Source organism: Crotalus tigris, unplaced genomic scaffold, assembly GCF_016545835.1.
Source record: "Crotalus tigris isolate CLP2741 ecotype Arizona unplaced genomic scaffold, ASM1654583v1 scf7180000018081.1164505, whole genome shotgun sequence".
NCBI classification, from domain to species: domain Eukaryota; kingdom Metazoa; phylum Chordata; class Lepidosauria; order Squamata; family Viperidae; genus Crotalus; species Crotalus tigris.
In genome coordinates, this window is record NW_024096813.1 from 634899 (window position 1) to 661650 (window position 26752).

At 36.4% G+C, this 26752-nt stretch overlaps 1 protein-coding gene across 2 annotated transcripts in view; it reads left to right on the forward strand.

Annotated features, from left to right (window-relative positions):
- The window catches only part of PRKCE (protein kinase C epsilon), a 290277-nt gene extending 263806 nt beyond the window's left edge, over positions 1-26471 (forward strand). The window contains exons 13-16 of one of the 2 annotated variants that reach the window (XM_039347470.1): positions 6541-6679; positions 8368-8556; positions 12425-12571; positions 19517-26471. In XM_039347470.1, coding sequence (XP_039203404.1) covers positions 6541-6679; positions 8368-8556; positions 12425-12571; positions 19517-19663 — 622 coding nt within the window. In that variant the 3' untranslated portion in view covers positions 19664-26471. The remainder of the gene's footprint in view (positions 1-6540; positions 6680-8367; positions 8557-12424; positions 12572-19516) is intronic. The other variant, XM_039347471.1, reaches the window with a different exon arrangement.
- Positions 26472-26752: the final 281 nt, after the last annotated feature.

Sequence of the window (26752 nt, forward strand, 5' to 3'; positions counted from 1 at the left end):
AATGCACAACTGCTTTCAATATTCCAAACATGATATATTAAATTGCTTAACATTATTATCTCTGCTATGCAGTTTGGGAGGCTTAATTCTTCAGAAACTATAAACTGACAGTCCCTGACTGAAATCTGTCCTCTCAGAGGTACCATCTGCAATTGCCAGTTTTGAGTCAAAAATAAAGGATGGAAGGGTAGCAGTTAAGAAAAGGGAGTCAAGCTGTTCTCCAAAGCACGTGAAGGCAGGACAAGAAGCAATGGATGGAAAGTAACCAAAGAGAGAAGCAACCTAGAACTAAGGAGAAACTTCCTGACAATTAGGACAATTAACCAATGGAACAACCTGCCTCCAGAAGCTGGGAATCCTGGAAGTCTTTAAGAAGAGATTGGGCAGCCGTTTGTCTGAAATGGTATAGGGTTTCCTGCCTGAGCACGGGATTAGACTAGATGACCTCCAAGGTCCCTTCCAACATTGTTGTTGTTGTTGTTGTTGTTGTTATTTCACCAGATTGCTAGCTTTGCAATTGCTAAGAGCTTGACTCACCTTCCATTTTCATATAACTCTTAGAAAACTTAGTTGCCAGCACACATAGATGGGATTAGCAAAAAAATAGCATATTTATTTCTATATTATAAGATATAAGCCTACTCAGAATAGGCTCTACCAGTAGGCAGAATGAGCCAGTTGCAACAGAAGCATGCAGGAGTCAGGTGATAAAATTGTATAGAAGGAGAGAGCTGTAGTTGATGATTGTGCTGTCTACAAATATATTTTCCAATCCTTTATATGACTGAGAAGACTTATCTTTTGTGAGTCTTGTATAAATATTCAGCTGGATCTGAACAAGGCATGGGTAGATTGTTACCTTTTTGCCCTAGAGAGCAAAAAGGTTTTCAACTAACCATATAATACTGGTATTTTAAAACCAGTATTCTATTTGATTGAACCCCATTCCCTTTTATATCATAATAGAGGAATAACATTTTATAAACATTTTTATAAAGTAGAGATCTATCAGATAGACAGACAAGCCGCCTTATTGGTAATACTAAAAACTTATTTAGTATAACGTGTCTCTAACAACACATTTTATTTTTTAAAAAGTATGCACATAGACTAAGCAAAGGAGCATGAACTTTACTACTGGAAATTAAAAGCTTCATCCCAGTAGTACTTATGTCAACAGTTCATTATGGTACAATGTACTTGATATGTTGCTCTATAAATAATACAAATAACAGTTGTTATATAACAATCAGTTCTATTTGCCCATGGAAAGACTTTTAATTGCAAAAATCTCTTTAAGTCCCCCCTTCAGTAGCAGAAATTTGTTAGGGGAGGAAATATTATTGACTAAAAACTATTTGTTTCATCCTTTTGAGGATACTCTTGAAAGCACAGCTGAGATTTATTTCCTTTTTTAGCCTGGGATAGTATGATGGGAACAATATACTTTTGGTAACTTAATTCATCACAGTTTGGTTTTACCAACATGCAAACTAGACCAAAGAAAAGGAAAGAATAATAACACAATACAGGTAGTCCTTAACTTTCGACCACAATTGAGCCCAACATTTCTGTTATTAAGTGAAACATTTCTTAAGTGTGTTTTGTCCCATTTTACAACATTTCTTGTCACAGCTATTAAGTGAATCACTGCAGCTGATAAGTTAGTAACCTGGTTGTTAAGTGAATCTGGCTTCCCCATTGACTTTGCTTATCAGAGGATTGCAAAAGGTGATCACATGATCTAGGAACACTGCAGTGTTCATAAGTATGAACCAGTTACCAAGCTTCTGAATTTTGATCATATGATCATGGGGATGCTGCAAAGGTTGTAACTGAAAAATGGTCATAAATCACTTTTTTCAGGGCTGTGGTAACTTTGAACGTTCACTAAATGAACTGTTGTAAGTTGAGGGTTACCTGTAGTGTTTCATTGTAGCAAGATTTTTGGTTTCTTACTGTGTTTTCCTAGGAGAATGGAGCACTTGGCAAAAAGTATCAATTGCATGCCAAAAAAAAAAAAAAAAGATATCTCAGATTCTTCTCTTTTAAATACCAGTGGTTCAGAAACAGGCTTATGAATTTGTAGATTCACATCCATATGTAATCTTAATCTTATTTAAGAATTGGCATTCTTTTTTTTATTAAAAAGTTTTATAAAAATTACAAAATATATCCCAAAACCCACCCACCCTACCCCCCCTCCCCTCCTTCTCCCCCACTTCCCAGAGCTGAATACAGGGTAACAAATATCATAATCATAATCTAACTAACGTTAACCAACTATATAAACAAATATAATGTGCTTTAACTCCCCTTTAAAACAGAATAAACAATTTGCAAATAAACTTGATCATATAAACAAATTAAAATCCTAATTCATAAATACAATATAATAAAATTTTCACTATAATAAACTAATAATAATAATAATAATAATAATAATAATAATAACAATAATATTCTAAAATTTATTCATAAAGTAAATGGAACTTTTTAATCCCATATTTATTCTGAATATCAGAATTGGCATTCTTTATTAGAAATGTTTTAAAAGTTTATAATACAAACCTGGTTAAATTCATTTGACATAGGGAGGCATAGAATGCTTTCACATCTCCACATGATAATAATAATAATAGTAGTAGTAGTAAAGTTGGAAGGGACCTTGGAGGTCATCTAGTCCAACCCCCTGCTCAGGCAGGAAACCCTACACCATTTCGGACAAATGGCTGTCCAGTCTCTTCTTAAAAACTTCCAGTGTTGGAGCATTTACTGCTTCTGGAGGCAGGCTGTTCCACTGATTAATTGTTCTCACTGTCAGAAGTTTCTCCTTAGTTCTAGGTTGCTTCTCTCCTTGATTAGTTTCCACCCGTTGCTTCTTGTCCTGCCTTCAGGTGCTTTGGAAAATAGCTTAATTCCCTCTTCTTTATGGCAGCCCCTGAGATATTGGAATACTGCTATCATGTCCCCCCCCTTGTCCTTCTCTTCGTTAAACTAGACATACCCAATTCTAGCAACCGTTCCTTATATGTTTTAGCCTCCAGTCCCCTAATCATCTTTGTTGCTCTTCTCTGTACTCTTTCTAGAGTCTCAACATCTTTTTTACAACTGGATGCAGTATTCCAAGTGTGGCCTTACCAAAGCATTGTAAAGTGGTATTAATACTTCACGTGATCTTGATTCTATCCCTCTGTTAATGCAGCCTAGCACTGTGTTGGCCTTTTTGGCAGCTGCAGCACACTGCTGGCTCATATTTAGGTGATTGTCGACTAGGACTCCGAGGTCCCTCTCAAGTAAAGTAAAGGTTACTTTCAAAGTCAAAATCCATCCAGTGCAGCTTGTGTTTTAGTAATGAGTCTCCCTTAATTTCAAAGTTATTCACTTTGTTATATATTTATTTCTATATCTGTCTGTCTGTCTAATCTCTTTACCTTTTTTCTGAAGAACTCTGATGAGGTCTTTATCAAGGAGCCTATTGTTAAGAGTTTATCTTGATAACTGATAATTAATCAAGATGAATCCCTGTTCATTTCAGTCTTGATTTGCATGCAGTTATAAAAAGGAGACAGCTTTAGTCACCTTGATGGATCTGTGCTGGGAACTAGACAAGGAGAATGTAATTCTGTTAGTTTGGCTGGATTTCTTAGTGCTTAACCATAGTATCCTTCTAGTTCAGGGGTTCTCAACCTTGGCAACTTTAAGACTTGTGGACTTCAACAAAGCTGGCTGAGGAATTCTGGGAGTTGAAGTCCACAAGTCTTAAAGTTGCCAAGGTTGAGAACCCCTGTATCTAGTTCATCCTTCTGAAAAGAAACTGAATAATATTGTGCTGCATTTCCCCAAAGGCAGTTTCAGAAGGCAATGTTGAATAGATTCTACTTGACACACTGACCACTGCTATATAGTATTCCACGAGGTTCTTCCATGTAACAGAATATCAGTATGAAACTATTGGGAAAGTGTGTGTGCTTTGTTTTCAGTATTTTCCCATTAAAAATTGGGGTAAAATCAACATTGGTTTAAAATTCCTAGATACTCTAGTTTATGTGTAAGGCCACTTCCACTAACCTGATGTTTTCGAAATGTGTTTGGGTTTCAATTCCTGTCATCCCCAGCCACAATGGCCTTTGATATCCTCCTAGAGAGTGGCAAGCTAGAAAAAGTGATCTGAGATAATCTTGCTCATGAAACCCAGTTAGTAGATATGTTTTTTTTTCAACATTTGTATTTGTTTTATTTTCAAGATACACTCATTTGGCATTTATCTGAAAATACTTGAATAAGCACTGAACAAGCAATGGTGTGTCTGATAAGTTAAATTAAACTTTACAACTCAGTTGCATGTAAACTCAGCAATAATGTCTATAAATAAATATGGTCTCTGAAGACCTGTCTAATCTTACTTTTGAAGCATTCAATCTTTGAACTTGATCAGATTGTAGTTTAATAATCTCATACCATTGTTCCATAACGTGTCATTTTTCAAATAAAAAAATAAGCTGTTTTACTGTAAAGGATTAAGGTTTTTTATTTATCTTGCACAGTGTATAATTAACTTACACCTCACTGCTTCTATTCATTTCTTTTATTTTATTTGCTTTGTAATTACAGCAAGACAGTTTACAGTCAGATACCTTTGTAGCTAATGTAAAATACCTTTTAAAAATAAAGTTATCATTGGATAAATTCATCTTATCCTTATTTAAACCCACTGAAGTTTCAATGGAGAAGTAGACTACTAAAACATTAGAGAATATATTCTATAAAAGACAGAAAGAAGAAAAATAGAAACATTATAGCACCTACATAGAAGTTGCTCCAACCACTTCAAGTGATTGTTAAACATTTGGTATTTGCACTATTGTTTGTTATCATTTGAAATTAGTCACTGGACAGAATTTGCTTTTGCTTATTTAAGGCTGACTCTTTTGATTTCCAAGTTAGAAATGTTTGAAAAAGCTTACTTTCGTCTAAGCTACCAGCATTATGGATTTTTGTGGATACAGATTTAAAGACTGGTATTTATCATCAGTATACAGGAACCAAATAAAGGGAAAAAATAATTCTTTAGGTGTTTGAGACAGACATGCAGTTGTATACAAAATTAGGCATCCCTCCTCAAACTGCATGTTTCAGTACATCCCATAAATTCTCAGTAATATTCAAGCCTATGTATATGAAAGCCATTTCAAAACCTTTATTTTTCTTTCCTGTTAGTACGTTGTTTTAAAAGTATGTTTCAGACAATTGTCTTATGAAACAGCCAACAGCTGTATTCAGCTTCAGTTTTCTTAAATCAGACCTTAGCTAGAACTGTCCCACAGTGGTTAGATTTGCAAAACAAACCCCCAAGAAAACAAACAGAACCTCACTGGAAATACTCAAAAGTTTATAATAATAATCTGGGAGAGTTGTCAGAAGGAATTTTTTTTCTGATCTCATCACAAAAGTCATAATCTGTAATATGCAAATGAAAACTGATAAACTTGAAACATTTTGGACTAGGTACTTTGGACAGGTGAAACAAAATTTGAACTGTTTGATCACAACTAGGCAAGAAAAAAAAGTGAAATTTTTAAAAAGAGCACCTTGCTAATTTTAACCATGGGGATGGTTCTATTATATTTTAGAGTTGCATGGCAGCCAGTGGCAGAGAAAATACTGTGTGAGGGGAAGGGAAGAATGTTAGTTTATCCTTGAAATTAATATCCTAATCCAGTGAAGAAATTAAACTTGAAAACTATTTCAATCTTAAAATAGCAAGAAAGAAAAAAATGTTTTGGAATGGCCTTCATAGTCTCAGATCTGAATGTCACTGAGACCTCGAATGTGCAGCGGGTGCAAGGAGACCTAAGAATATTTCTGAGCTAGAAGAATTCTGCAAGGAAGAAGGGGGGAAACAATGATAAGCAAAAATAGAAAAATTCTTATTGTGCTGCAGGAAATGTTTGGAGGTTTTACAAAGTACTGAAAGGTTATTCAGAATTTGATATCTGCCATATTCACTATTTTATTTAAGTTCTGTAAAGAACTGTACTTCTATAAAGAAAGTATACGTTCAAACTTATAGAAATCTGTAGAAACTGTGTTAGTATTTGTTTTCTTGGGGTTTCCTTAAAATATGCAATTTGATAAAAGTGTACTACATTTTTGCATACAACTGCACTCTCCCTGTTAACAGAATATTTGGATGTTCCTTTAAGCAGATTTCAGGAAGCTTTTAGCTCATAAAATTCTGACTGCAAAGTGTTTTTAAAAACCCCAATTTTCTGATGAAATTAGTTTGATGTGTTTGTGTGTCCACACTATGGGATTACAATTGTGATAAATAGATTCCATTTTTTCCAAAGGAGTTCTATCTTAAAATACTGTGAAGTAGGATATAGTTTGAGAGTACTCCAGATTCTCTGTTTAACACTTTTATCTCTCTATTAGAGTATAGCAAAGGAACCTGTTTCTTTTCACAGTGAATACATTCATTCCCTCCCCCATCCCTTTATTTATTGCTAAGATCTTCCTGGTTGTTTCTTATTCAAGGGATCTGAAACTGGATAATATTCTTTTGGATGCAGAAGGTCATTGCAAACTGGCTGACTTTGGAATGTGCAAGGAAGGAATCTTGAGTGGAGTAACAACTACTACCTTTTGTGGAACACCAGACTACATAGCTCCAGAGGTATAATAGTATGCATTGAAGTATATAGAACTCTATTTTTATGATGCTAATTTACTTATCCCTCCATGAAAAAAACTGAAACCAAATTCTTTCTCTGTAATCCTATTTAAGATTGAGTATGCTGATGACTGTAGTACATCACAATAGAAAATAGGATAGATTTGTGCTTGTGATACAAATTTTCCAGTACCATTCAGAAAACAATCCCATGTTGTGAAACACATAAAACACAGGAAAAACTCTGTTGGAGCAGAATGAAGGCCTATCTTTTCTAATATTTTTTTTTTCATATTGCAGCCAACAACCATAAAATTTACAACCATGATAGGAATTTAATAGTATCAGTGACTTTTCAGCCTTTTTTTTCACATGAATATGCTAGCTTCCTTTGGAGTAGAATTAGCTGATGTCCATCATCAGATTTAATCATATCATTTGATATGAAATTCTGTAAGTTAACAGTTTTCTAAGTGAATCCTGCAGCAGATGTGTCATACTGAAACGTTTTCAAAGAATGTATAGGTTTTAATTTAAGGTACAAGTATGTTTCTTTGAAACTGGCTTTTTTAAAAAAATAATTTCATAGAATCGTGGAAAAACAGAGTAGGAAGGTACCTTGGAGGTCTTTTAGACCATTGGTTCTTAACCTTTTTGAACGAATCGCCCCCTTGAGCCAATGAGGAAGTTGTCATCGCCCCCCTCCCCCAACATAACCTCTCAATCACAGCATAGGAAATAATTCTTCAATTTATGCAAACACTTTTTTTGTTTTCTTTAAAATTGTCATCAGGACATATCAATGCAAATAATTTATTTCCAGTCTTTTTCCCATATCTCCCATATTCTGGTCAATGGAGTGTCACTGTATGGGTAGAGGCTGCTGCGCAACGCGCATGAAGATAAGCGATGCGTATTCACATATGTACCGCATTCTGTGCTGAAGAAGAAGAACATTTGAAAACACAATTCAATCCACTAATAGCGAGCGATCTGATGTTTTTGTACGACAGACATACAGCCATTCACTGTATGAAAAAGTCTCAAAAGTGTCCCCAAAACATCTCGCTCCATCGCCCCCATATCGCCCCCTTTTGGTTCCTTCGCCCCCCTGTCACCCCTTTTGGTTCCATCGCCCCCCTGAAAACTGAAATCGCCCCCTGGGGGGCAATATCGCCCAGGTTAAGAACCACTGTTTTAGACCAACCCCTTGGTTGAGCAGGGCCCTATACCATTCCAGAAAAATGGTTGGTCAATCTTTTCTTGAAAACCTCCAGTGATAGAACACTCACAACTTCTGGAAGCAAGTGGTTCCACTGATTAGTTGTTCTAATTTTCAGGAAATTTCTCCTTAATTCTAGATTAGATCTCTCTTTAATAATCTTCCACCTGTTACTTCTTAACCTTCCCTCAGGTGCTTTGGAGAATAGATTGGCCCTCTGTTCTCTATGATAGCCCCTCAAGTATTGGAAAACTACTATCATGCCACTCCTGGTCCTTCTCTTCACTAGACTAGGCATATCTAGTTCCCGCAACCATTCTTCATATGGTTTAGCCTCCAGACCTCTAATCATCTTTGTTGCTCTTTTCTGCATTCTTTCTGCTTCAAATAGCAGGCAATGTAAATTGTTCATATTGTGCATTTTTATCCATTCATTTCTCTCTTTCTTTTTCATGATTTCCCCTAACAGATCCTCCAGGAATTAGAATATGGTCCTTCCGTAGACTGGTGGGCACTGGGGGTACTCATGTATGAAATGATGGCCGGACAGCCTCCCTTTGAAGCTGATAATGAAGATGACCTCTTTGAGTCTATCCTCCATGATGATGTACTATATCCAGTATGGCTTAGCAAAGAAGCTGTCAGCATTTTGAAAGCTGTAAGATTATCTATTTTTCTTTTTAAATTTGAGTTTTCCTAGAACACTTGAGAAACAGCCACCTCTGGGAGTTCAGCTACAGTTCAGAGTGCCATTGTCAGTATACAAGGTTCTGGGATGAATTAAACTTCTTGTGGGAAAGAGACAAAATGTTTGTGTTCTTTGCATCTGAATATCTATATACATGCCTGCACTTGAGAATCATGTTTCAGGAAGAACCAAAAACACAAGCAAACTGAAATGCCTTGTCAAGCTGAATACTCAAATTGTATGGTTGGCTAAACTGAAGACAGAATTATGCAACTGAGAATGCAAATCCCACACAGATGGGCCCCAATCCAAAAGACACTTAACAAAATGATATCAGTCAACTGATTTCACTGGGAGATAATTCTGTGTTTCTGACCACCAGAGCTTCTGGGCAAATGTCAGTTAGAATTTTATTGGTTAGCATTCAAAAAAAATTCTTCATCTTGAAGAATGAAAAATAAGGATGAAGTTAGTTTCAATACATTTCATATCTTTATCGGGTTCTACAAGGGAATTATGTTCAATGGATCAGTTCCTAACCAAAAGTTAATTGCCAGTTAATTCCCTGAAATAGGTAACACTGTACTTTGCTCAAAACAAAATATTGTAACAGCCATATATATACATGCTGTTCCTTACATTGTCAAAACAACTGAGTATAGGGGGAAGATTAGTAAGCTAGTGAAAACTGTTTGGGAAAAATAAATTATTAGGGGCAGTACTCCCCAAAGCAGCTAAAAAAGGCTGTATGTGGAATGGGAAGTCATACTGGGGATAAGAATGTAGCCAGTCAATTTCCTGAGGGTTTGGACTTTGAATATTTATACCCTGATAGTCCATGTCCAGTTATGCAAATAGCATCCTACAACAATTTCTCTAGGCTGAGTTTTAGGCTTAGATTAATGTTTGAAACTTGGGTTGTTAATCTTGTTCTTTAGCAATATGAATTAACCGAAGAGCAGGAAAAGCAAAGGAAATGGAGGGGCGTCTATGTGCTTGACTGCTGAATATTAACAAGGGATTAGCTTTGGAACGCTTTGTTTCCTTACATTGTACTGTTAGATGAGGGCTTTGTTCTTCAGGCACTTTAAATTGGAATTCTGTTAAGATTTTTAAAAGTACTTTGAGTAGTTTTGGCAGAATGATCTTTGCTTTCTACTCAATTTTATTTATTTTATTACACTATTTATGGTGCAAATTATTTACAGTTTCCAAACAAAAAATATCCAGACTCTGAAACTGAAGATGTTTTGAAACTTGGGGAGGGTGGCAGAAACAACAATGGGAAACCTGGGGTTTAATTTCTCTGAACTGATATTCAGTACTGGGACGATGGATTAATTTCTGAGGTTTTGTGAAAGCTACAGATCTGAATTTTTAGAATGTTTACACTTTGTGGAATTCAAAAACACTTTTACTTTTTTAAAGCTTAATATTAGTTCCCTTGAAAATAAGACAAAATGAGAAATAAAGGAGCCTTAGTTTGGCAGTGGAAAATATACTTTGCATTCCAAACAACGTAGGTTCAGTTGTCTTCTTCTCTGATTAAAGCAAATCTGTATTACAGGCTTTATGAGAGGCCTTGCCAAGTAACATGCATAAGCTGCCCAATCACCTTTCTTGCAGCATTTAGAGACCACTAAGATTGTACCACTATAATTTTCTGGCAAACAACCAAACATTAATGTAATTTCCCATCAATTATTGGCAGGAAGTTTCTTTTTAAAAAAAAATTAAGAGTATTAAAGCCTAGAGTGGGAGGGGAACAAAAAACCTTCCAGAAGTGGAAAGAAAGACTGGAAATTTTATCCAGTTCAGTCCTCTCCTCCCCAAAATTGTCCACATCAGTTCATATATTTGTGATGTATATAATGAATTGGTAATCACTGAAATAAGGAAAAAATGTTTTGAGAGTTTTGCTCTTATCACTGAATACTTTAAATAAGGAACTGACCTTCCCAAGCTTTATGAAACTCTTTAAAGCAGGCATGTCAAACTCGTGATGTCACGTGCCGTCGCACGACGTATTGGAGCTTTTTCGCCATTGCTGGCAATGGGGTGGGCGTGGCTCCAGTATGATGAAACCGGCGCGGGCCGGCAGTTTGACATCCCTGCTTTAAAGCATCCTATTCTAGATCCCTCAGCAATATGTTCTATATTGATTTGTAATTGCTTTCCAGATTTTTCCAATCTTGTCTGGAATAGAATGTGTTGATTAACGAGAAATTTTCAGAAGAGTAGGGCACTCTTTGAACATGATTCTGTAAAGCACAGTATCTCTTCCTTATTCATTCAAGCAACTCGACTTTTCTCTGGCTTGAATAAAGCCTGAACAAAGGAGGCTATTGCTTTAAGGAATCTTAACTTTAGTGCCATTTTTAAAGCACCATCATATTTTTTCATGTTCATATAAAAACATGTATCTGATGTAATGAATAGCACAGGGGTGCTGCTGTATTCAGGGGCAGGTGTTTAGATATAGCATCTTTTTCTTGAAGATATTTTTTAATGTAAATAATTTTTTGCCAGATTACATGGAAGCAGACAGGGATTGCAGTTACCTCTTTAATATGCAGTATAGTTAATAAATGGATCGGTTTGACATTTGTTTAATGTTTAAAAGGCACAATATACTAAGATAGAACAAGATTCTTTGCATATGTATTTCTTCCAATCTCCAGCACTTCCTTATGTTCCCATGTCACAGGTGAATTTTGCCTTATCTCTATCCCTACAAGAAGTGCTAAATGTAAGCATAGTCTGTTCTATCAGCCATATCACATGTTAAAAAAATAATCATTTCAGTGTCCTGGCCCTTCCATGATGGTTTATTTCTTTGTTTCAAGGGGAATGTGGAATGCTAGCCAAGCTTCTAGTTAGGGTTCATTCCTCTAAGGAGTCTGCTGTTCAATCCTGCTTTTCTTCTATTGATGTCACTAACCTAGTAGCTTTTTTAGTTTCAAAACCTGTTTAGGTCAAACACATTTTGTGCTGATTAAAATGTATTTGTGTTAATTGAAAAATTGCCTGGTTTTTTTCCTTTACAACACCTGCTGGTTTTTTTTTTTTTTGTTCTACTGTGGTTTTTGTTTTTGAGTCTTCATACCCATCTTCTTGAACCGTCAATTTCATCTATGGCATTTGTTACACCAAGATATACTCTGCCCCAGTTTTTGAGGTCATGGTTTTGTAAGTAGCTCAGCTTGGATTTCACCATCTCAATTAAAAGAAAATACACGAGATTGCTTGTTTTATTCGGATGGTCCTGTTCTTCCTTTGTTTATGCTATAGATCTATCAATTGTTTGCATTCTCAGTGATCAAACAATATGCTCTCTATGAACCCATTAATAAAAAGTAGTAAAATGGTGACATTCAGCTTTGAAATATTTAGTGAATTTGTCAATTCTCGCCTTCAAAAGTTGCACAGTGTTTGGATCATATTCTGGACTATTATATTAGCCATATGCACTCTTTTTTCTCACTCCTTTGTACATTAAAATTTTATCCCTTGTATATAAATATGAATACAATAAAAAGCACAGTGAAACATAACATGGATTTAAGTACATAGTAATCTGATTTAAGATTTGTTGTAGCTATTACTATATAATGTTTTGAAATGGTCTAGCACTAGCTCAATAAAGACTACTGCAGTTACCATAGAATAACAGAAAGGTCAGAACCATATTGAGTTAGGAAAGGCATCAGAAAGACTAATGCAAATAGAATATTTTGTAAGATATCTCTGCTTTTTCTAGAGTTTGTCTTGCTGTATTTTGCCACCTTATATAATTTTTCCACTATGTAACTGAAGGTTTTTTTTTTTTTTCATGCAGTTCATGACAAAAAACCCAAACAAACGTCTGGGCTGTGTGGCATCTCAGAACGGTGAAGATGCCATTAAACAGCATCCATTCTTCAAAGAAATTGACTGGGTTCTTCTAGAACAAAGGAAAATTAAGCCACCTTTCAAACCTCGGATTGTAAGTATTGATCTGAGTTGTGCAAGAGAACTTGGATAACAAAAACTGGTTGAATACCTTTATGATAGTAAGGTTGCAGAAGTGCAATAGAACTGATAACATGGTCAAATTTATGCCATACCAAAGAAAGTGAATTAATTATTTTCCTTAGAACTATGTGTCGTACTTGTTAATGAAGCACTGAATGTGGAAATGATCAAGAGCTTATGCTGTTTTTGAGAGTAAATCACAGAAAATATTGCCATTATCATTTGATAACCTTTATATCTAAAATCATTAATTTTGTGTTATGGAATGATAAGTTACCATGTTTGTCTTATTACCACCTATTGTCACTGAATACACAGCTAAGATAATCATGTGCCACATATTAATCTAAATATGTGAAGGCACCCTCAGTATCCAAAATTCATATTGGAATATATATTCGTTCATGTAATATATCAATACCTGCATCAACTGGGAATCATATTTATGACTGTCATACATTGTTTTGCTTAGATGCTAGATGCTGCACTCTTGTTTCAGATTGAATGAGATTGTTAAGTAATACAACTAGTAACTCTGAATTCTTATTGTTGTATGTTGTTTATTATTATTGTTATATATTGGGTTTTTTATTTTTTGTAAGCCACCCAAAGTCACTGTTAGTGAGCAGGCAGACATATAAATTTTCTAAATAAATACATTCTAATTCTATGAAAACTCAATAAATTCAGTTTGGTGTAGTGATTAAGGCACTGGCCTAGAAACCAGGAGAGTGTGAGTTCCAGTCCTACCTTAGGCATGAAAGCAGACTGGATGATTTTAGGCCAGTCACTCTCTCTCAGCCCAACTCACCTCATAGAATTTATTGTTTTGGGGATAACAGAAGGTGGAGGAAGTATTAGTATGTTCAATGCCTTAAGTTATTTATAAAGCAATAAATGTGGATTATTATTTCTTTCAATCCCCTTGCTGTTTTTTCCTTAGTCATGATTCACTGGGGATTTGGCAGGTGCTATAGTGAAATCCAATTTATGGTCTCTTTTCTTATTCAAGATCCTAATATTATTAATATATAGTACTGACAAAATGTATTTTATTTATTCAAAAGAATATATTTCCCAGTAATAAAGTTCATCAACAAATGTCCAATATCATTTTCCTAAAAAAGATTCCCATTTATTCTGTGTCTATGTATGATTATCAGATAAGAACTTACTTTTGTGGCTGAGTGAACCATTCAGAATATTTCTCATAAAGTGCTCTTTTTCACAGTACTTAATGTTAATCCATGCACATCTGAAAGAATTCTCTCTGACAGATAAAACGCCATGAAATCTTGAATGATGGGGGATTAGAACATGCATATTAAAGTGGGGCCTCATTTCTGTTCCCTTGACACAATTTGAATTATTCTCACTCAGTTCTAGCTCTTTTTGTATGTTATTTATATATGTTTTGAATATTGATTGTGGGTAGGGAATTATTGGGTTTTGTATTTTGGTTTTATTTTAAGCCACCCAGAATCACCAAAAGTGAGTTGAGTGGCCATATAAAATTTCTGAATAAATGAATGAATTGAGGCTATTTAATTCCAAGGCAATCTATTCATACCATTTAAATGTGGGAGTTTTTTAAACTTTCTTTTTTCTCTAGTGTTCACTAAAAGATTGACAAAAATTGAACATAGAGTAAAACACTTGCATTTTCTTGTATTGATACCCTCTTTTCCTCTGAGGATGAAGTATGCTACTTGCTGGCATTATTTTATTATTTCTCCTTCATATTTTATCATTCTTAGCCAAATTAATAATAGTCAAATATTGCACTGATTTCAGACTTGCAAGAAAAGAGGGAAGAAGTGGTTAACACAGATATGTGTTGTTCTTCTGTTTATACTTTTGTTGCTTCTCCGGCTAATCGTTGAAATAGTGTAGACATTTTGTAGGCAATTAATTGCTTCCACTAAGTTTTTACTCTCAGCGTATACCACCAGTATATAGCTAGATGGAGCTTTCAATGATCATCTCATTGACTTAGAGATACTCTTCTAAGCTAAAGTCTAGATACTTATGATGTCAAGGAGAATAATGGAAAGGGAGGACACTGAGATGTGCTCAGTGTTAAGGCTGAAATACAGGAGGGTGAATACAGATGAATCGGCATTCATTACTGGACTATTGGATTGCAAAATGAATTTTTAAAAACCTGTAGTAGATTTCTTTTATGAAGTCAAAATACCTATTCATAGAGGCTGCTCAGGGATCTATTCCTCTAATTGCTGTCTTCTAATCAACTGTTGCTGTTTGAGGTAATTGGGTTATGTTAGATTATCATGTTCATTTTGTTATGGTGTAAAATCACAGAAGAATATTGCCAAGTCCGCAAAGAAATTTGCCTTTCTGCTACCAGGTTCAACATCCCAAGTTAATCTCCTGCCTGAAAATATAGCCAGAGAATTATTTTTTACATTGTAAATAAAGACAACTCTACAGAATTTGATTAAGGATGGCCAGTTCACTTTAATTTTGTGTACATCACTTGTAAATATGATTATTCCTAACCCAATTCCATTATTGCTTTTTCATCAAACCTCATCAAACCCCAAAATTTTATGTATATCTTTGGATAACTTGGTTAATCCCCCAAAAAGTGGACCCTGCAGTTGTGGGGAAATGCTAGGAAGAATATACAAGTAGTCCTCAACTCTTGACCGCAATTGAGACCAGAATTTCCATTGTAAGTCATTGCAATTGCAAATCGAGTCAGACATGATTTTAGGACAATTTTTTAGTAATTTAGTAATAGTAGTAAAGTTGGAAGGGACCTTGGAGGTCATCTAGTCCAACCCCCTGCTCGGGCAGGAAACCCTAAACCATTTCGGACAAATGGCTGTCCAGTCTCTTCTTAAAAACTTCCAGTGTTGGAGCATTTACTGCTTCTGGAGGCAGGCTGTTCCACTGATTAATTGTTCTCACTGTCAGGAAGTTTCTCCTTAGTTCTAGGTTGCTTCTCTCCTTGATTAGTTTCCAACCGTTGCTTCTTGTCCTGCCTTCAGGTGCTTTGGAAAATAGCTTAATTCCCTCTTCTTTATGGCAGCCCCTGAGATATTGGAATACTGCTATCATGTCCCCCCTTGTCCTTCTCTTCATTAAACTAGACATACCCAATTCTCGCAAACGTTCCTTATATGTTTTAGCCTCCAGTCCCCTAATCATCTTTGTTGCTCTTCTCTGTACTCTTTCTAGAGTCTTAACATCTTTTTTACATCATGGTGACCAAAACTGGATGCAGTATTCCAAGTGTGGCCTTACCAAGGCATTGAAGAGTGGTATTAATACTTCACGTGATCTTGATTCTATCCCTCTGTTAATGCAGCCTAGCACTGTGTTGGCCTTTTTGGCAGCTGCCGCACACTGCTGGCTCATATTTAAGTGATTGTCTACTAGGACTCCGAGGTCCCTCTCACAGTTACTGCTATTGAGCATAGTGCCACCTATGCTGTACTTGTGCATTTGGTTTTTCTTGCCTAAATGTAGAACCTTGCTTTTTTCACCATTGAATTTCATTTTGTTAGTTAGTGCCCAGTGTTCAAGTCTGTCCAGATCCTTCTGTGTCTGAAGCCTGTCTTCTGGAGTGTTGGCTATTCCTGCCAGCTTGGTGTCATCTGCAAATTTGATGAGTTCCCCATCTATCCCTTCATCCAAATCGTTGATGAAGATGTTGAAGAGTACTGGGCCCAGAACAGAGCCCTGGGGCACCCCACTACACACTTCCCTCCATATAGATGCAGTTCCATTGAGGACCACTCGCTGAGTACGGCCGGTCAGCCAGCTACGGATCCATCTGGTGGTGGTTCTGTCTACCCCACATTTTTCTATCTTGTCAAGTAGTAGGTTGTGATCTACTTTATCAAATGCCTTACTGAAGTCCAAGTAAATTATGTCCACAGCATTCCTCTGATCATCATAGCCTGCACTATAAAAGTGCAGGCTGAAGCCATCCAGAGATTCTAGTTCTCTTGCTTGTAATGTTTACAGTACTAAGTTTGATTGTCCCTTTGATAAGAGGTTTTTGATGATAGTGAGATCTACATTTATATATCATTTTGATGATATATCTAAAGCAACTGTTTTAAGTAGGTATGTACTATATGTATGCATGCATGTATTTATGTATGTATGTAATCTATATGACCCACCCATCTTACTTCAATGATTGTGGGCAGTATGCAAAAAATACTTGACAAATACTTTGTCTCAAGTGCCATGGCACTTGAGACAAACCATGCATCCCAGTAAAAAGAAACCCACACCAATACAGAGCTCATCTAACCTCCTGGTCCAGATGGCTGAGGAAGGCCAAAAGAGTCGGGGCCATCCAGTTCTCTGAGAAGATGCTGTTCATGGGCAGGCACTGCCACTGAGAGAACGCAAGTCCAGGCTCCAAAAAAACGACATTGTTTGATAGAAGAGAGCTGTATTTTTCCTAAATCTAGCCAGGCCCTGTGCCATGTAGACCTTTATAGATGACAACAGCATATTAAATTGCACTCAGAAGCCTACTGGAAGCCAGAGCAGCTTGCAAAGCAGTAGCATTATATGAGCGTAGCAAAAAACTCCAAAAACTTCCTATACTGCTGCATGGACTAGTTGCAGCTTCCATGTATTCATCATATAGACTACATTACAGTCATCCAAATGGCAGGTGACTGAGGTATGAGTCACTATGAATAAGGCCCCCTAACAGTCCCTCACCTTTCTGGCTTGATGGGGATGGTTCCATGTGAGCGGCAGGCATGCACATGAGTACAGGCAGCTCCACACAAGCAGCATCCACATGCGCCCACCAATGAAGCTTCATGCACAAGTATGAGTGCCCGCTGCTCACACAAGTGGAGCTGCAAGAGTGGGTATTGGGAAAGGACCTTAGCTGCAACACTTGTTTGACCCAGCATAAAGATATACAACAGTAAAAGCAGCATACTGGTGATACTGTACCCCATGCAGCTTCAAGGAGATGGTAAATAGAAATGGCAAGAAAGTAGAGCCTTGAGACAATGCACAAAGCAGCAGCGTTAGACTCAACCTTGTTTTTCTTTGAAGTCATTTCGCTTCTTGTCCAATAAGCTTCTTCAGCTCTGACTGGAGGGAAGTCATCTAGTCAGAGCTGAAGAAGCTTCTTGGATGAGAAGCGAAATATCTTCAAAGAAAAACAAGAAAGTCCAGTTGCCTCTTGAAAAAGCACCTTTGGGACAACCATGACCTGGATGACTGAGAATTTCCATAGACATTTGAATAGCATCATTTTGAAGAAGACTATCGTGAAGGTTGTACAAAAATCTCTGAGACAATGCATGTTTTGTACAGGCTTCCAAAGTCCATGCAAATTCATTCATTTCCCTACAACTTGTGGGATATACAATGCTAATAGTTGCAAGAAAGTTTCTGTGGGAAGAATTTCCTTGGAAACATTGCACACTCCAGTTTTTTTAATTATATTTCTGTGCTTAATTCTCTACTGAACTATAATGAAAACACTGTGATTTCTTCTTGCTTGGGAAACTTTAATCAAATGATGTCTTTTTTACTTTCAGTAATTATAGAAAACCATTTGAGATTAGTGGTGGACAAAAGGTGGACATAATATACAAGTAGTCCTCAACTTAGAACTATTTGTTTAGTAACCATTCAAAGTTGCAATGGCACTGAAAAAAAGTGACTCACAACTGGTGATTGCACTTACAACTGTTGCAGCATCCCCTTGGCCACATGATCAAAATTCGGATTCTTGGCAATTTGCATGTATTTATGATGTTGCAGTGTCCCAGGGTCATGTGATCACCTTTTGCGACCTTCTGACAAGCAAGTCAACTGTGGCAAGGTCATAAAATGGGGCAAAACTCACTTAACAACTGTTTTGCACAACAACAGAGGTTTTGGGCTCAGTTGTGGTCATAAGTCAAGGACTATCTGTAATGATCCAGCCATAACTTCTTAGGCCCTTTCACAGACTCATGCCTACTCCAGAAAACAATCCATGGCTTGCCTTCATAAGCAAAGAGAAGGAGGTCCGTGTGCCTGAATGTGAGTAAAAGCAGAGTAAAACATTTATCTGGTATCTGTCATATTTTCTAAACTCAGTAAATTAATGATTGAGGTCTGGTTTTATAACAAGCTTTTCTCAGGTATAGCAAAGGGACTGTAACAAGAAGGAGATATTTGGAAAACTGGCTATCCATCTCTTTTCCTTTTAGGTTAGAACTGGGATTTTGCTCTTGGCTGGGATGAGGTATATATCGGCAGCAATAGCATAAATATGTGCTTCTATATATAATAGCTGCCGTCACGATCAGAACTGGCACTAGCATATTAGGACTGTAGATGTTGGATCTTCCACAGGTTGGTTGTGAAAATTCTATATCTGTGAAAAATAATCACTGCTAGATCCTAAAGATGCAAAAGCTGCGAATTTGTGAGATTTTGCTTACCTTATGTTAGATTCATCATTAGAAATACAGATCATATGCTTCACCCCTATATTTGTGATCAATCCATTATGCCATTTCCAGACAAGATCTGTCTGAATTCATGATTCATTTATCCAAATTATTGCAGTATAGTATAATTTACGTTATCTGGTATACCATCATTTTGCTTCCAACTTCTCAGTTACAGGCTATTGGGCTTATCCAGGACCATTTTTTGCTTCTGCACCCTCACTTCTTCTCCTGTATGAAGTGTGTGTGTGTGTGTGTGTGTGTGAGAGAGAGAGAGAGAGAGAGAGAGAGAGAGAGAGAAAGAGAGGGGGGGAGAGAGAGAGAAATCTGTGTGTATGAAATGAATCTGCCTTCCTTTAGAAGCCAAATACACTATCACTCTTTTCAAATCCCAGAAAAAAAAAGTTGATTGTTGGTGCAAGAACACCACTCATTCTTCATCTTTTGCTTTTGTTTCTCAGAAAACCAAAAGGGATGTAAATAACTTTGATCAAGACTTTACACGAGAAGACCCAATATTAACACCGGTGGATGAGACAATTATAAAGCAAATCAACCAAGAAGAATTTAAAGGCTTCTCATATTTTGGAGAAGAGCTGCTGCCATAAGATATTTCCCCCAACCCCTAAATTGGAACCGCCAGATCACAGATGCTGCAAGTTGTGTTCTGAAAAATCCTCCAGCTACACCATCAAGAACTGCTTCTCTGACCATGAGCCTAAACCCATTACTTTCTACTGTCTATTTATTGTTATATTTCTTTGATCTGGAGGCACTCATAATAGCTGTTTTACAGAGCAATGCAAAATATTTTGTATTAGAAACTGTAAAGGTAACACATTGCTGTTATTTTTTGCTGCTGTCTCATTCTCTCCTTCTCTCTTTCTATTCACACTTTCTTTTATTTTCAGTAAGGCTTTGTCTTTTTTAAAATCACCTAGCACTGTCAAAAGTAATTTGTTCGACCATTTTTAACATTTAAAAATCACTAGGAATTTTAGCTTCATTTTTAATGATTAAAATTATGGTCTAGAGTATGTAGTGAAGATTAGATAACTTTTTTCCAAGATGCCATAAATAGGTATCTCATCACATTGTGCTAGAGGGATAAGTATATGTGTTATATTATTATGGAGAGAGAGGAATACTTCTTTATGACTTATTTTCAACTCAGATATGAATCTATAAATCAGCCATAAGATTTACTGAGCTTGGAATCAGCTCATTGCATTCTGTGATGATTGCCCGGGGCCTTATGAAGCATGGGAGATTTAACATAAAACCCTTTTGTCATTGATTTCAATAGATTGTCAATAGGAATGGTTAAGCTTGCACCCTTAACATTCAAATGGATAAATTTGGAGTGACCTTCAATTCCTCAATAGACAGCTCTTTCCATGTTACGTTGCATGGAATGCAATCTTAGGAAATTGAAGTTTTTGCATTTAGTGTCAGGCAAGAGAAATATGCCCCTAATCTGTCAAATGTTATCTTCTCCTCAAAATATCTAACCTTCTCCTCAAAAAAGAAGAGTGTTTTTCAACCTCAGCGGCTTTAAAATGTGTAGACTTCAACTCCCAGAATTCCCCAGCCAGCATGCAGGAGTTGAAGACCACATCATCTTAATGTTGCTGAGATTGAAAAACTATGTCTTAGAAGATAAACACTGATTTTAAATCTTATCTGGAGAGGCAAAACCTCTGGGAACCATTTGAAGAGGAAAAAGCAGCTGCTCTAAGTTAAGTGGTAGGCACCTCTCCACTCTTAGGACTACATATTTTAAAATTTTAGGCTCAAGATTGCTTTAAAAACATAACAAGAATAAATTGGGGGGGGGGGCTTTAACTTTTTGTCTCCTGCTGTTATCCTAATTTGGATTGTAGTTTCTACTGTAGATATAAGCAACTCTATTTAGTCTGATGGGGAACAAACCCCCCATATTCTTCCCCTTAGACTCACTGAAATAATTCAGATTTCATCTTGCTCAGCTAATTTCAATTCAGTTCCTTTATTAGGCGTGTTTTAAGTTTGTCTGGCTCCAACTCTAGGCTAAAAGTTCTACATGTTTGGGCTAATCATGCAAGTAATTTATACAACCCAACGTAATCATTTCTTTTCAATTCATGTGCTTAGAATGGAGATGCCAGATTTCCAATATTCAAAATAAACTGAATGAAGCATTTACCCTTGAAAGGCAAGCATTTTAAATATATGAGAGCTGAGATCTGTCTAGGTCAATATATCTCCTAATTGGTGGTCCAGGTATAATGTCATGTACACCTTCATTAATTGCTGTCACAAGGCATTGTTGCCACACTGCTTGCTCTTTACCTGGTGAGGAAAGAGATTCTAGAAACTCACTTAGTTCTAGTACACATAAGTAGTTTAGTCCACTGTGTAGAGGCTGAAATCCACAAAAGCAACTGAAAACAGTTTCTGTTTGGTAGCTTATCATGCATCTGAGATCTCAGTTGAACTCAGACTGGCTTTCATCCAGGCTAAATGAAAAGGTAACTGAAATGTTGATACACTACAATTTTTCAGAACTTGGATTAAAAAAAATACACTGCCTTGGTCGATTGAAAACTCCTGCTCTGTTTGCGATTAGAAGCGACAGAATTCTTTATTTGAATTCTCAGAATTCAAAGATGTGAACAAGATTATCTGCCCTAATCTGCTTCACAACCAGATCAAAGGAAAAGACAGTGTTCCACATGCAATCAGAAGTTGCCATGATATATGGACTTATTTCAGAGTTAATTAAGCTGCATCAGATGCAGAGAAAATGGGAAAGTTGCAGAGAAAATGCTAGTGATGGATACACCAAGGCCAACTCTTCCTTTAGCTGCTTCTTGGTTTTACACTGTCCATAGTCAGAACCAGGGTTTAGTGAGGCAAGGGCTGCTCTAAGCTTCTGAGTTGATGGCTGCCCAGGAATAAGGCAGTCAATTGCTGGGGATTGTTTCCTTTTAATTCTGATGGGAGCCTAGAAGGAGAGTGTCATTAGGATGAAAAAGCCATTGTATGCTATGCAGGACTTCCATATTATGATTGTGAGGCTGAACTGTGCCACTTTTACCCACAAGTAAACCTCAAACACGATGGAACTTATTATTAAGCAAACACTCATTGAAAACATAGTTAGAAACTCTATGATGTTCTTCTTGAAATCTGTTTCTTGCAACTGTTTTTTTTTTTTCTAGAAATGCAAGTAACTGACAGGAAGAAATCCTACTCCTCTCTTTTCTATGGGTCTCATCCATACTTATAGTAGAGCAGCTTGCTAAAACATTAACAAGCCATGCGGTGATACTGCAGTGAATGGGGCAAAACGATTTTCCACCTCACCCAAAAACGTATATTTTAAAAAGTGTTTTGTTGCAAGGGTGGGTCTTGAAAAAACAAATAGTCTTGACTGAAAGCATTGTGATTAAAATAATAAATGCTATGGAAAACATTTCAGGAAAAAGCTATTTTTTTAAAGAATACATGACTTTTTAAGAGTTTTTATTTAGAAATTATAACTAATTTTTTTTAAAAAAATCACTAACACAAATGCTACAAAGACAGGTGTTTAAAGGGCTAAGAATGGACAAATTCTCCAAAAGCCTATACTAGCTTTAATAAAGCAGCATAGGTTTCCTACAGTTGTTACAGCTGCTTTGCCATATTCATGATAATCCTTCCATAGTAAAAACTGTTTAAAAACGTGTGCCTAAATCGTTTATGTCACTGGTGCATTGACAGGTGTGAAGGAGACTTAAGGAGGAGGGGGAGCCTCTTTTTCATGTATTGAACCTGAATGGTTATCTGCTTTGCTTATTTAATTTTAATTTCAATAGCAGTGTGTTACTTTTGCAGGCTTTTACACACAAAAATGGGACGACCCATCTTTCATTGTACATAGCCTCTGTCCTCCCTTTCTCTTTGCTGAGTGCTCACCTCCAGTTACCTCTGTCCTCTTCTGGGGTCCCATGTAAAGGGGCCCTGGTCAACAGCAGAGGGTTGGAGACGGAGATCCTGGAATGCCATACTACTGTACTGTGGGTCAGCCCAGTAGTACTACTGTTTGGTTGTGAAAAGCTGACATGATAACTCTGGTCAATAGGAATACCGCAAAGCAAAGCCATTCATGAAACGAAAAAGGATGGAGAGACTAAGTTCAAGATTCAAAAACTGACATTGTTGAAGGTTGTAAATGGATTTCTTGTGTAATCATGACAAACTGGTAACTCATATGGAAAATACATTAAGAAAGAAATGTGAAGTTACTGCTTGTAGATATGCTGATAGTGTTATTTACTCATATTTCTGGGAATACTGCATTTTTGTATATGTGAGCGTGGACATGCGTGCTTATATATGTATCATTCATATATATATATATATATATATATATATATATATATATATATATACACATATATATACATGTGTGTGTGTATAGATCAGTCTATATATATAGACTGAATGAGCAGTTAAGGGAATCTTTTTTATTTGTTGCACTTGGATTTTTCATATACACACACACAAACGTACATGCACACTTACATACAGGGTGTACCAAAAGTGAAGCCCCATAGACACTTTATTATAAAAATTACATAAAATGTTTGAATTGGTTGTAATTTTCTTCTCTTCCTTAGTCATTTAACATCTGTCATTTATAATATATGACCTTTTTCTCTGAAAAAAAATTAATAAAGCATATTGTCTGTGCTTAAAGTGTATTGGCTATGGAGCCTGACTTTTGGATATGGGGAGATAGAGTGGCAGTCATAAAGCATTTTCCCAACTCTCTCTCTCTCTCTCTCTCTCTCTCTCTCTCTCTCTTTCTCTCTGTACAAGTGAGGATCTCTCTCTCTCTCTTTCTCTCTCTCTCTGTACAAGTGAGGATTTGTATATAGATGTTTATTGCAAGGCCTGTGGAATTCAATGAATATAGAGGTATCAATTGCTGCATGTTCAGGCATATTATTAAAATTAGCCTATGAAAGAATAATTATGATTATGTCCATGTGCAATACTCTATTTGTGTATTGGTTCAAGTTATTGTCAAAGATGAATTTCCCTCCCTTTTTTTGTTATAGGACAGATGTAAACCTATATTAAGCTGTAATGATTCTCCTGTATAGTTCTCTTAAACTGTATATGGAATGGTAGAGAGAGTGGGGAGAGGGGGAGAGAAGGGACCATTATTGACCAAAGCACATCTTTCAGCACATGTCCCCATCTCATGTGATCTCTATGAGAAGAAAATTGTTGCAGAAAGGTTTCTTCTTCAGAGAACATAGAACCTCCTGGCTATCAAAAGTGACCTTCCATGCTAGTAGACAGGAACAGCATCCAAACCGGGTATCCCTGAACAGTTACAGAAGCCTGCTCTGAAGCCCCTTTTAAAAATGCTTTGTCAGCAGTTTGAGCAAGGATAATCTGTCATATAAAATATTATGTGGTAAATTACAAAGAGCAAGACTTAACTATTTGATACATGGATAAAATTGGTCAAATTGTAGCAGATTGGTGCCTTCAGATGAGTCCAGAGGAACCCACCAACCAAAGCAGGATTGCCTCAGGGCATACAATCCATAGCATATAGACACCATGCCCCAATTTCCAGAAAAAGCACCTGTCATGGGCTTCTCCCATGTGGCCTGTAACTTCCCATAATGTGGCAAGAAGCCACATAGAGTGATTCCCAGGCCTCAAAGTAGCTTGAAAAGGTGGTGCAAGGCATCTTTTTAAAGGGACAGATTAGGTTACATCAGTTTTGTGTGCAGCTGTTCAGAGCCACTTTTGCTGACAAAGAAATTTAATTTCCTTATGTTGTGTTTTTTTTTAAAACTCAGGTGTAATTATTATTATATATAAATATATATACATATATGTATGTATTCATATGAGGATTTCAGAATATTAAATATGCTACACCAAGTCATGTGTTGTCTGGCTTACCAAAGTAATAAAGTATCAAACATTGTTAAATAATTTATTTTATTTTTAATAAAAACTAAGGGGCTGGGGCAGGGGGAATAAATTGCATCTCCTCACCCTCTGGCTTCTAGAGTGAAAGCACAGAAATATCACAAAGGACACATCATCTCATTGTATTTTCATTTTAGAGGGAAAGAGTGTAAAAATGTCCTTTAGTTTTTGAAGTTTCATATCTGTTCTGTATATTTTTTTTTCTGGTGTTAACTTTGAACATCCAGTGCAAGAATGAACAAAGCCAAGTAGTGTTTTCTATAGATGAATGGAAACTTTGGAGATTGCAAAAGGCCTCCCAAAACTATTTGTAGGTTGGCTAAACTGCAGAATGATTGTCCAGCGCACTTGTTTGCATGGCATGCAAAGGTCTTTATGCAAAATGGAGATTAGTGGTTCTTTATAAGAAAATGAAACATGCATTCCACAAAGCTTCTGTAAGCAAAATTGTGGAGTATATGACTTCCCTTTCCTGGCATGCACAATTTCTGAGAAACATTTATGCTAATAAGAAATGCCCCAGTTCCTGCATTTCTCTCTTTAGGATGCTGAATGGGAAAAATTAATGTTTTTGCATGCAAAGATATTTCAGCTGTAATCCTGAAGTCCACCTTGATCCTGCAACAGAAACCCATGCAATTAAACTTTGATGGCTTTTGCCCATGGCAGATATGTGGCTAACAAGTATATCTCAGGCTGTATCATGATACCTGAACCTGAATGTATATTTAGTTGTCTGGGTTAATGTTCGGATTATTTTTTTTATGGAAATGGGTGAATCTATCAGCATGCAAGGCCACTAAAGAGGATGCATGACACCAACTGAACTGAAAGCCAACAGAACTGAAGCAGTTTGGTTGCGTGCAAAACCTCTTGCTGCCATCAGCATATAGGTGAGTTCTGTTCCTGAAATGGTCCATTTAGCAACTTCCTCATTTTCCTCAAATTTTCAAAAAAATTAGCAGGTGATTAAAAGTTTTTTCCTTTTGTAAAGTTTTTTCCTTATCCTTCTGAAGTGATGGGAGAAGGATACGTAAAAAATGTGCAAAATGCCAAATGAAAAAATGGGAAGAAATCACAACAGACCACTTTTTCTTGCTTTGTTTTTTTGAAGTCACTGTCCATGGGGATAGTATTGCCTCTCTCTCTACAATAAAACTAATGCTGTCTCTCTGGAAAGGCTTTAAAAAAAATATGAAATTTACTGAGTGCTACAGGACCAGGTAGTATTTTGTTTTTGTTTTGTTTTGTTTCTTTATTTGTGAGATTTTTTTGTACAAACTTTTTCCTACAGTTGTAATTTAAATCTCTTGCCATTCATTAGGGTTATTTCACTGTAGCCATTATTACTGTGCCAAATGTACTGTATTCTCAAGTATGTGAATGTGTATTGTTTCAGAAGCTAATAAATACTATGATGTTAAGAATGTTTTGCAGTTTTCATAAGTGGTTTGAATTGAGAACAAAGACTTTTTCAAGCAGTGAATGATACAATAGGGAATATTCATAAAGAGCATAACTCTTTAAGAGCCCCATTACAACTCCCTGACACAGAAATCCTACTCCTATAAAAGGTAAAAAGAACTTCAACTAAATCTTAACTCCTGGTGGTCACACGGATAGATCCATTCCACTGATTTGGCAACAATACAAAAGTGGTTTGTCATTGCCTTCTTCCTCGATATTTTTAAACTTCTCTGGAATTTTTTATT